This window comes from Pongo abelii, chromosome 10 (genome assembly GCF_028885655.2).
Source record: "Pongo abelii isolate AG06213 chromosome 10, NHGRI_mPonAbe1-v2.0_pri, whole genome shotgun sequence".
Taxonomy (NCBI): domain Eukaryota; kingdom Metazoa; phylum Chordata; class Mammalia; order Primates; family Hominidae; genus Pongo; species Pongo abelii.
This window is the reverse complement of record NC_071995.2, coordinates 37,830,983-37,842,500: the sequence shown is the minus strand read 5'-3', so window position 1 is coordinate 37,842,500 and position 11,518 is coordinate 37,830,983. Positions and strand designations below refer to the sequence as shown.

Sequence of the window (11,518 nt, the reverse complement as noted above, 5' to 3'; positions counted from 1 at the left end):
TCAAGATTTGGCTGCAGATGTGCTGAAAGGTAATTTCCTCTTTCTTACTCTTTTTGAAAGCCATAGTTTAAACTTACTGTATATATAGGAATATATATAAATGTACTATTTAAAGACAGTAGAACATCAACTTTCAAATTACTACTTACAGAACTAACTTTTCTCAGTTCCCATTTTTTTAAGAACTAGTGGTTTGTAACAGTTCTATTATTAAAAGGCAAAATCTCTTCATGGTTTGAATTCAAAAATACTCATCAAAAATCTACAACTTAATCAGTTTTATAATTATATGATTATATTATTAAAATAATAACTTCTGACATGTTACCTTAAATGTTTGCTTTCTAAATCAAACTTCTAAATTTAAAGCTCTCTATAAATGTAAATCATTGACTCAAGGAAAAATATCTGTATTTTAAAGAATTCCACAAGAGTAGCCTTGGATTGCAAATACAATGTATCAAGGGAAGGTTGTCATGTGTATAGATAAATACTCAAGGCAGTTTATTTTACATATCATACTTACTGGTGAACACCAAGGACTTCCCAATCATTTCCAACATCCTGGGGTCCCATTAAGCTTTGCATTGTACCTGGACAGATTTCTATTAATTTGCACAGAAGTGACCAACCCACCTGAAAACAAGAAAGACATATACTCACATGTTTTAAAGAATGTTAATGGAACATACTCAGTCAAACGTGAATATCTTCAATCTTAGTGGAATAGATGCTTATCTCACTTGTAAATAATAGTTATACAACAAAATGATACCCTAAAATGCTTACTGAGAAACAAAAGCAAGCCATATTCTTAGGATACACCTTTCTCCAAAAATCACACCAGAAAGACATACAAAAAATAAAACATTTCGGCCGGGAGTTCAAGACCAACGTGGCCAAGATGGTGAAACCCCGTCTCTACTAAAAATACAAAAATTAGCCAGGCATGGTGGCAGACACCTGTAATCTCAGCTACTTGGGAGGCTGAGGAAGGAGAATCGCTTGAACCTGGGAGGCAGAGGTTGCAGTGAGCCAAGATTGCACCACTGCACTCTAGCCTGGATGACAGAGCAAGACTCCCTTTCAAATATATATATATATATATAAAATATATATTATAATATGTATTTTATACTTTATATATATTAAATTATATATATTATATATAATAATATATAATATATAATAATATTTAATTTATATTTACATTTATGTTATATATAAATAATATATAATTTATATATAATATTTTATATATTATATGATTATATATATTATATATAATCATATAATATATTAATATAATATATAATTATATATTTTTATTATATTATTATATATTATATATTAATATATTATTATATATAATATATTAATATATTATATATAATAATATATTATATATTATATATTATATGTATTACACATTATATAATATGTTATATATAATATATCATTTAATTTATATATAATATATTATATATAATAATTTATATATATAAATATATATAATTTCTAAATTATGAAGAACATAGACATGCCAATTGTCTAAATAAGGCAAAATAAAATAAACTATAAAAAATAGTTTTAGAGGTTGTACCAAGATTATTAAGTGCAAGAATGGCTATACCGGATCCTTAGTACTTTTTTTTTCTTGTTTTTTTTTTTTTATTTTGGTTTTGTTTTTGAGATAGGGTCTCACTCTGTCACCCAGGCTGGAGTGCAATGGTGCAATCATAGATCACTGCAGCCTAGAACTCCTGGCCTTAGGTGATCCACCCACTTCAGCCTCCCAAGTAGCTGGGACTACAGGTATGTGCCACCACATACAGCTAATTTTTTTGTGTGTGTGTGAAGACAGGGGTCTCACTCTGTTGCCCAGGCTGGTCTCAAGCTCCTGGGCTCAAGCAGTCCTCCTGACTTGGCCTCTCAAATTGCTGGGATTACAGGCGTGAGCCTCTGCACCTGGCCCTTAGTAGGTTTTAAGTCATATCTACCTGACAGAATTTCCTCCACATATTTAAAATTTTAATTATAGGAAAAAATGAAGTGGCTTATAATGAAGGATTAGGGGAAGTTGGAGATTTTAGTAGCAAAATGTAAGTTATCAGAATGGCTGCTCCCCAAGTAATAATAGAGGCAAGAAACGTGGCATTTTTAGCAATTGAATCTACATCTGGTAGGAGAAAAAGAGAAAGAGCTCTATAATACAGACAGCAGGTAGAACACCTTAATGGCTCCCTCTAGATTTCTCTAGAATGAATTGATAAGGTCTAGAGATCACAGACACCCCAGTAGGCTCTTTCACATTTCAAAATGAAATATGAAATTATAGATGCATTTTAAGTATATCTTCACTCAGTCTGTTTACAAGATGCCAACTTGACTAAGTTGCTCTTTACCTCTGAAAAAAATATTGAAAGTCTTGATTTCAAACCGGAGATGAAAATTAACCTATTCTTCTTACTGTAGACTCCTCTCTAAATGTAAAGGATCTCCAATTCTTTCTATTATACTATAGAACTATACTTGACATGGTCAAAAAAAAAAAAAAAAGAGAAAGTGCATATATATGTACCCTCTAGAGACTAATGGAAAAGTACTAAGTGTGATGTGTAGTAAATACCAATATAATAGAAATACTGAAAGTAAGACTCAGTGTGAGTTGAAATTACTCAGAGAAGAATATAATATGAAGAGGTAGAGCTTGAGCCAGATTGTATAAGAACTGATGAGCGGTGAGGAGAGTAGGCTTCTACATGATAAGGAAGCTGCTACAGGGAAGAGGCTATTTTGGGATAAGCCTGGATGCATAAGTAAAGTTGAATATTGCAAGGAGTTGAATGACAAGGTGAGAAATCTATATGCATCCAATAAGGAATAATGGCACAAGTTTCTCACTCGTTTACAGGAGTAAACAACGGCTATTTTAGGAAGATAAAAATGATTACTCAAGATCTCTTTACAATATTACTTTTGGATCTTTTCCAGAGTAAACATAAATTGCTTTATTTCGTCATTACTTCCTTTTACATAATTTCAAATTGCTTTCAAAGGCAGCAATTTCTGACAGCTATTTCTACCTATACTACTTAAGTAGGACATCCTCCTCCACGTAAGCTGAACAGACGTTGACCATCCAGCTGTCATAGAAACTGACTATTTTTGTGCTTTCATAAAATACATCAAGATTTTTCCAAACTATTTAAGATAATAACATTCTGAACAGCTTCTGGTGGAAAAAAAAAAAAAAGTCACATAGGATGCCAAACTCATCTCTATACCTATAAAGCTGACTGAAGGAAAAAACCTATTTGTTTTGGTTGGTGAAGCAACAGTATCAGTAAGTGCTTTGCAAAAAGATTCAGGCAACTGAGCTCTCCAGCACTACATGCAACTTCTGTGATTAAATAGAATCTCTGGCAGCAAAGCAGAGGTAACAATTGATCCATTAATCTATTCAATTAAAAGCTTATCTTTCTAAGAGAGAAGGTTCCCATCTTGCACAGTTACAATACAATTAAATTGGTAGTTTTACTTTATTATAATTATTCTAAAAACTCAAGCATGTAATTAATGCACAACAGGAAAGAGTCTAGGGGTTAAAGAAAAAATTTTAGCCACTTTCATTTATTTTGCTCCCCTTCTTCAAAGGTTGAAACCTTGAGAATAAAGAGATGTATAAATTTAGGAGCACAGTGAAATGATGGGCAAGAAAAGAAAAATATAAAGCACCTAGCCTAACTGTCAATTTTCTAAAGACTGTCATTTATGAAGAAACATTAATAAACTATGAAACAAACTCTGAAAATAAAACTGACAGTCTGGAATATCATGTTAAATGGCATCTAAAAACAAACCTTAATCTTTATTTTAAATAGTAATTAAGAATTACTATTAAATTAAATGAAGGAGAAATTTACCTTAATACCTTAAATTCATCATTAAGAGTTTTTCTTTTGGCACTTCCAGCTAATTCAACATATAAAGCAGTAAAGGATACTTACAGTAATTATACTAATAATATAAAGAAATCTGAAGGAAAAATACTACTTTTAAGTGAGTATTAAAACGTCAGTAGGAGACTCCTTTCTACATCCCCTTGGTAAGACCAATGATAATTTAAATTGATGTCATTGTACCTAGCATGGCCACAGTATTGGTATCAAACCATTTTGCTTTTTACTAGCTTGCACAAAAAGCTTGCGAATTCAGCAGCTAGTAGATTGTATGATGGAAAGAGATTTTGAAGATGTGAGAAGACTTGAGTCTTAGGTCTGTCACAAGCTCTTTGATCCTCAGTGAGCAGCTTACTCTCACTTCGCTATGAGAGTAAAACATCTGGTAAGATTTCCAAGAGGGCAGTGAGATTTCAGTGAGAATCAAATATTGGCTGTGCAAAAGAAGGAAACTAAATCCACAGCTTTCACCATATACACAAATCATTTCAAAATGGATTAAAGACTTACATCTCAGACCTGAAACTATGCAACTACTAGAAGAAAACACTGGAGAAATGCTACAGAACATTGGTCTGTGCAATGATTTTTGGGGTAGGACCTCAAAAGCACAGGCAACAACAACAAAAATAGACAAATGGGATCATATCAAGCTAAAAAGCTTCTGCACAACAAAGAAAATAATTAACAAAGTGAAGAGACAACATAAAGAAAGGGATAAAATATTTGCAAAATATCCATTCAACAAAAGATTAACAACCAGAATACTTATTTTTAAATGGACAAAAGATCCAAATAGACATTTCTCAAAAGAAGACAGACAAATGGCTAACAGGTATATGAAAAAAAATCCTAAACTTCACTAATCATTAGGGAGAGGCAAATCAAAACCACAATGAGATATTATCTCACCACAGGCAGAATGGCTATTATCAAAAAGACAAAAAATAACAAATGCTGGTGAGGATGCAGAAAAAGGGGAATGGTGGTACACTGTTGATGGGAATATAAAGTAGCACAGTCATTATGAGAAACAGTATGGAGGTACCTTAAAAAACTAAAAAGAGAATTTTCATATGATCCAGCAATCTCAATGCTGGGTATATATTCAAAAAACAGAACATCAGTATATCAAAGATATATCTGAACTCCCATGTTTATTGCAGCCCTGTTCACAATAGTTAAAATACAGAATCACCTTATATGTCTATCAACAGATTAATAAAGAAAATATGGAGGCCAAGGCAGGAGGATTGCTTGAGGTCAGGAGTTTGAAACTAACCTGGGCAACACAGCAAGACTCTATCTCTACAAAAAGTAAAAAAAGAAAAAAAAATTAGCTGAGCATGGTGGCACATGCTTATAGTCCTAGCTACCTGGGAGGCTGAGGCAGGAGGACTACTTCAGCCCAGGATTTCAGGCCTGCAGTGAGCTTTGATCACACCACTGCTCTCCAGCCGGGGCAACAGAGTGAGACCCTGTCTCTAAATTAATTACTTAACTAAAAATAAAAGAAAATGTGGTGTACATACACAATGGAATATTATTCAGTCATAAAAAATGAAATCCTGTCATTTGCAACAGCATGGGTGGGACTGGAGGTCATTAGGTTAAATTAAATAAGCCAGGTACAGAAATAAAATATTGCATAATCTCACTCATATGTAGGAGCGGAAAAGGTGGATCTCATGGAGGGAGAGAGTAGAATGGTGGTTACCAGATACTGGGAATGAAAGGATGGGGAGGGATAAAGAGAAGGTGGTTAATGGGTACAAAAATATAATTAGATACAAGCAATTAAGTTAATATTTAATAGTATAGCAGGGAAATTATGGTTAATAATTTATTGCATAGTTTAAAATAGATAGAAGAAAGGAATTGTAACGTTGCCAACACAAAGAAAAATGTTCGAGGTGACGGATATTCCAGTTACCCTGATTTGAACATTACACACTGTATACATGTATCAAATAGCATATGTATCCCAAAAATATATACAACTATGATATATCCAAAAAAGTAATTAATTACTTTTAAAAAGACTGTTGCTTATTTTCCAGCATACTTTGCCTCTGGTACTCTCTGGGAAGAAATACTAAGTGATACTCATAACTACTCCAGACAAGTATGCTCAGGCTTGAGCAATTTCTAAAATTAAGAATTAGATAGTATGTTCCAGGCTCCCTTGGGTTCTCAAGTCTAGCACTGCCTTATCCAGACCCTGCAGACCAAAACGCCTACCCAAGATCTGACTGTCCTGAGCAGTATCAAGTAGGAGTGACTCTATCAAGTACAGAGTCTAGGGAATGAAGGTGGCCAGAATCAGGCACTTCTGAACACCAAAGCAAAGACAAGTAAGAAGGGATGACGTGGTGCAGAGCAGGAAGCACAATAGGCCAGTGCCCAAAAAGTGACTCATATTCCACAGGCAAAATTCCGACTTTGAGTCTTAAAAGAACAGCATCTTTATTATGCCTCCATCTTTTCTTGGTTTGGTTTGATAGCAGCAAGAAAATCTATAATAGTCAGATAGAAAATATTTCACAGTTGAAAACAAATTAAAATATTTCTTCCAGATGTAAATATCCTCATATCAAAGAAGCTAGACGGTTCAGCCAGACTGGATACAGCTAGATACAGAGATAAACATCAAGATAAAGATAGACCCACACCAATGTAAAGATTGAGATGCCTTATGTCTGTCAAGCCTCTCAACCATTAAGAAACATTGGCTCTCTGACTGCACCTCCAAGGAGTTCAAAGTCCAATTCTCTTTCTCTGCATGAGTTAACATGCAGATGACAAAACTGATTTCAGTTCCCCAAATCTCTAAGTGCTCCGAAGGAAGTTATCACCTTGGCCTATAATTTTGTTTTGACTGTAAATCATTCTCAAAAAATATATATATCCAAGGTATATAGCAAATTTCTGGGTTTCCTATGGTACAGATTGTAAAAGTTTCACTTTTACATGCACTTTATATGACAACAGTTGCAAATTATGAGGGTCTCATAAGATACTACAAGGTATACTACAACTAAAGGCTAGAAATCTGTCTTTGAATTTTAAAAAGTGCTGAACTCTACAAGAGTTTGCCAGTGACAAAGTTGCATTTTATCACTATTAATTATTCCCCTTTTCCAAACTATTCATAATCTTCTCATCTAGGACATGCTCTATATTGGGAAGATTCTTGGAATAGTCAGGTCTAAACACTAATGAATTCATTTTGCCAATAACGAGACTAAACCCGAACCCATTTTTATCCTCCTTCTACCACCATCCATACTGTTGGTTTTATAAAGTTACTTCTTAAAGACACTCAGGGAACACGTACTGGGGCTCTTCATCCCGTTTACATTGTCTAATGATTTAACAATGTTCCCATCTTAAAATCACAGTCAGAGGTTCCTCAAGCCAAATTTCGGGAATAACCAAGAACTCTCGCCTGTATTAACACTGCCAGTAAAACGTCTCCTTCCAAACAGAAGGGGGAATGAGTTGAAGTGAAAACAATGCCTTTACCTGCTGCACACTCGCGACTCTCATATAGGAGTCCAAGACGATCAACAGAGGCACATGGATATTTTTGCCTTGAAATAACTTGGAGGCTGGAAAACAAGTGGGTGGGGAAAAGAAGCAAAGTCACAATCCACAGCACCCCCTTTCCTTTTTAGTCTGAAAAGGGGAGAAAAGTCAAAAAGGTGAAGACCTTCCTGGAATTCTCAGCTGCTTTCCGCCCTAAGGAAAGGATATGGGAGTTTGCGGCTCCTTAAGAGTCCGGGTTTGAGCAGCGTCAAGGGGAGGAGGACAAAGTTTGCAAATGTGAGGAGGGGGAGAAAGTTTGCAAAAATAAAAGCACAGTTTCTTTTCAAGTGATTACCGTGCTCGGAGTACGTGAACACCAGCAGATCCTCCAGGATTTGGACCAGCGTTTCTATCTGTTTTCCTTCCTGGACATTGTTCAGCCTGACTATCAACTTCTTCAGAGTTTCCTCGTCCTCCTCGCACCCCTGACAGCTGCCACTAGCCATGGTGGCACCTGCTTCCAACCCGCCGCCCTCCCAGCATGAACGTCCGCTGCTCAGGGAACCGGCAGGGGCGCCGGCAACAGCTCCCCGGGGGCGAGCTCAGTTCACCGCCCGTAGCCAGCGCTCCCCGCGGGCCCCATCGGCGCCCACGCCCGCCTGTTTATGAGGAAGGCGGCGGCTCCCCGCCCCGCGTTGCCCTCCCTCTCCGGAGCCCTCCTGCTCGGCTTCCTCCTCCCCCCACTCAGGCCCCAGAAACGAGCTCAGGGGCCTGCCAGAGGCTCCGCCGAGGCGACGGGCCGCGCAGAACTCTGGCGGCGGCCGTGGGGCTGCTGGAGCCGGGCCTGGCCTGGGTGACCGTGACCGTGGCCCCCACGCACGCCTAGACCGGACCCCGGGCGGGCGCCGCCTCCTGGGACCAGATTCCACCCCAGCGGCGGCGCGGCCGGGAGTCGCGCACGAAGAAACTGACTCAGCGGACTCCGCCAAGTCCCCAGGCCCGGAGCCCCGCAGCGGAGGCGCGCAGTGCGCAGCCCGGCCGGCCACCCTCCGCGACCCGCCAGCCGGGGATCCTGCGGCCCCACAGAAGGTCTGGGAACCGGGAGCAGGAAAAATGAAAGCCGCCTATCTCCAGATCTAAGAATAGAAATCAGGGCGCTGGGAAAAGAGGACACCGCCCAAATGGCCCTTTTTAGAAATACATTGTCTTTAGAGTTCCCCCTATAGGGAGATGAGCAATTTTCCCCAAAGGATGGAGAGAGAGGTTAGCCATCAAAACTGCCCCCGCTACTGTCATTTTTATGATTTTTTGTGACTGTTAGTGGGAGAGGAAATAAACATTGTTTCCCTGTGAGTTATCTGAAGCTCTGGTCACCAAAAAGGCCACTAAATTAACTTTTGGAAATTTGAGTTGCACTAGGCAGGATTCTGATACTTGGGACACCCAAAAAGTAATCAGCTCTCAGAGCTATTAGAACTGAGACAAAGGACAGGGTACATGAAATGAAAGGTGAAAAGGTGAGAGAAGCAAACCTAAATACTCTTCTCTTGGTATTCGGAAATACTTATGAGTATGGGTGTCTATAACCCCAAAGTTTTTTGGTTTTGTTTTTTGATTGTTTGTTTGTTCGTTCTGTTAAGTACCTAAATAATGTGTTTTTAGGAAAAGAAACCTAGCAAGAACATTGTAGACAAGGCTAGGCAAAGATGATCTATCCTTCAGGTGATGTGTCTGTCCTCAAGGCCATTTACAAAGAAGAGGATTTGACTGGAAGTTACTACTTCACAATTTTAGTTTTGTTTTCACATCTGTTACTTCAATCCTGATGACAATTCTGAAATGGATACAACTACTACTATGTATCCTTCTTTCACTAATGAGGAAATTGAGATTTGGAGTTGAAAAGTGAAGAGCTTTGCTGGAGTCACACAGGTGGGAAGTTGAGAGCCAGGAATTCAACCCAGCAAATCTTCTAACTCCAGGTAGAAGGTTCTTCATGCTCTACAACTTTAATAAGAATGCTCTAGACTTTGTTAATTCATTAGATTAGTGAGATAGCAAATTCCTACTCAACCTGGATATCGGGTCTATGTCTTGTTGTTATAGAGTCTTCAACTTTTACAGACATGCTGAAATATTTATAGTTGAAATGGTTAGGATTTGTTTCGAAGTCATCCAGTGGTGGAGGAAAAGATGAAATGTGTGGAGGTAGAGATAACGATAACAACTTTTGAACTGATAATTGTTGAAGATAATAAGAGATGGGTTCATGTGGTCTGTTCTACTATTCTGTCTATATAAAATTTTCCATAATTTAACAAAAAACTCCCAATCTTACAATATTTATCAGACCTACAGTGTATTATTTTCTAAGTTGTTTCTAAACTTGTTTCCATTTCTGATGACTTAATCAATGTCTCAAGCATTTCTAGGCATTCTCCAACTCACGCATTCCTTCTGTTCCTCTGCATTACTTTCTCCTTTCCTGTTCTACTGAATTACAACCTTGCAAGAAATTAAAACCTACCTCCCTTCCAAAGAAAAATAAATCTAAATTAAAAGATGTCTCCTAATTTCCACAATTCATTCATCCATCTATTGCCTATTTATTATCTACTCTATATTGGCCAGACTGTGAGTAGGCAGTGTGAAAATATGAATTATTTGTTGGGCGCATTCTACCATACACTACTGCAGTGTTAAGGTAAAGTATTCTCTTAAGCTTTCAAAAATGTTTAATTGATTGACTGAAATTCCAAGATTTATCAACTCTTCAGGTAGTTAACAAGACTGAAAATGAAGATTAAGGCACGAATTTATGATGGAAGCAGTGTTCAGTGGAGAATAAAATGGTGCTAGAACATTTGGCTAACTTCCTGAAAAGAAAAAAAATAAAACTGACATTACTAATTACAGCAAACATCAAATAGATTAAAAAGTTAAATAAAAATAACTTCAAAAATAAAATATAACTTAATAGTTATATAATCTTGAGTAAGGAAACATAAAAACAAAAAAGAAATCACATAAGGGTGGTACATGTGACTCCATCAAATTTAAATTTTCTGCAGTCAAAGAAAAAATACCCAATAATGAAACTGGAAGTCAAATGGCAAACTGGAAGAAAAAATTTGAAATACATATGATGAAACACAATTTGCCTTCAACTTTCAAAAGTTCTTACAAATCACTGGGAGGAGGGTATTACGCCACAGATAGACCAGGAAAAAAAATAATAAACTAAGGTTTTCAAAAGGAAATTCACTTTGAATGACCAAGAAGTATTTTTTAATGTCATCATTATAAAAAAATTGTGTTCCTAAACATGAGTGACGCACAAGTATGAAGTGCAATTGTGTGTGTGTGTATGATGACAATGAAAGAGAAACCTTGAAAATAAATTAACAAATATTTACAAAACCTTTATGAATCAATTATTGAACTATGTTAAAAAGGCATGAATAAATATTAATATCACATTAATTAATGGGAAAATTAAATTCAAAAATATGTCAATTCTCTACAAAGTAACAAAAAACAATGCAAGATTAGTGAAATTCTCAACAAGATTTACATAGATTTCAGCAAGATCAAAAGGCCTAGTATAGACTAGACACTTTTGAAGAAGGACAAGATGGGAGAATTGCCATCTTGTCCTTTTGGATGTCCAATTGACATCCATTCAGAGTATGTAGTAGCCTTTCTCTATCAATTTCCCAAGAAGGAAAAAGTACCCCTAGGATGAAAGCAGGGAGCCCTGAAAGCACATAGTTTACCCAGCAGGCAGTCTTTCTATGAATTAGAAAAAAGTGCCCTGCCTTCTAGGTAGACACAGCCTTACGTCTGCGTGTATCAAGCAGGATTTGGATTTCAGTCTCTACCCTGGTGTTCTTATGGAGGACACAACTTGTACAGTATAGGAAGCATTATATTTTTTTGAAGCTATAGAAATTAATTGGCATGTTATTGACACAGCTACACAAAGTGACCCATGAAAGAGTACAGAAAACCCAGAAACACATCTTCAC

The 11,518-nt window shown here is 36.8% G+C and overlaps 2 protein-coding genes across 5 annotated transcripts in view; one reads left to right on the top strand and one right to left on the bottom strand.

The window, feature by feature from the left end:
* LRRK2 (leucine rich repeat kinase 2) overlaps positions 1–8,304 on the bottom strand; it is a 144,859-nt gene extending 136,555 nt beyond the window's left edge. For all 4 annotated transcript variants that reach the window (XR_008511898.2, XM_054527124.2, XM_054527122.2 and 1 more), the window contains exons 1-3: positions 7,846–8,304; positions 7,488–7,573; positions 527–636 (exon numbers count right to left, since the gene is read on the bottom strand). Coding sequence is in view for 3 of the 4 variants with exons in the window: in XM_054527124.2 (XP_054383099.1) it covers positions 527–636; positions 7,488–7,573; positions 7,846–7,996 (347 nt within the window). In the remaining variant the exon portion in view is untranslated. The remainder of the gene's footprint in view (positions 1–526; positions 637–7,487; positions 7,574–7,845) is intronic.
* LOC134759476 (serine/arginine repetitive matrix protein 3-like) lies at positions 8,032–10,910 on the top strand. The gene is made up of 2 exons (XM_063711981.1): positions 8,032–8,106; positions 8,205–10,910. The coding sequence occupies exons 1-2, from the start codon at positions 8,032–8,034 to the stop codon at positions 8,628–8,630; spliced, it is 501 nt and encodes a 166-aa protein (XP_063568051.1). The 3' UTR covers positions 8,631–10,910.
* Positions 10,911–11,518: the final 608 nt, after the last annotated feature.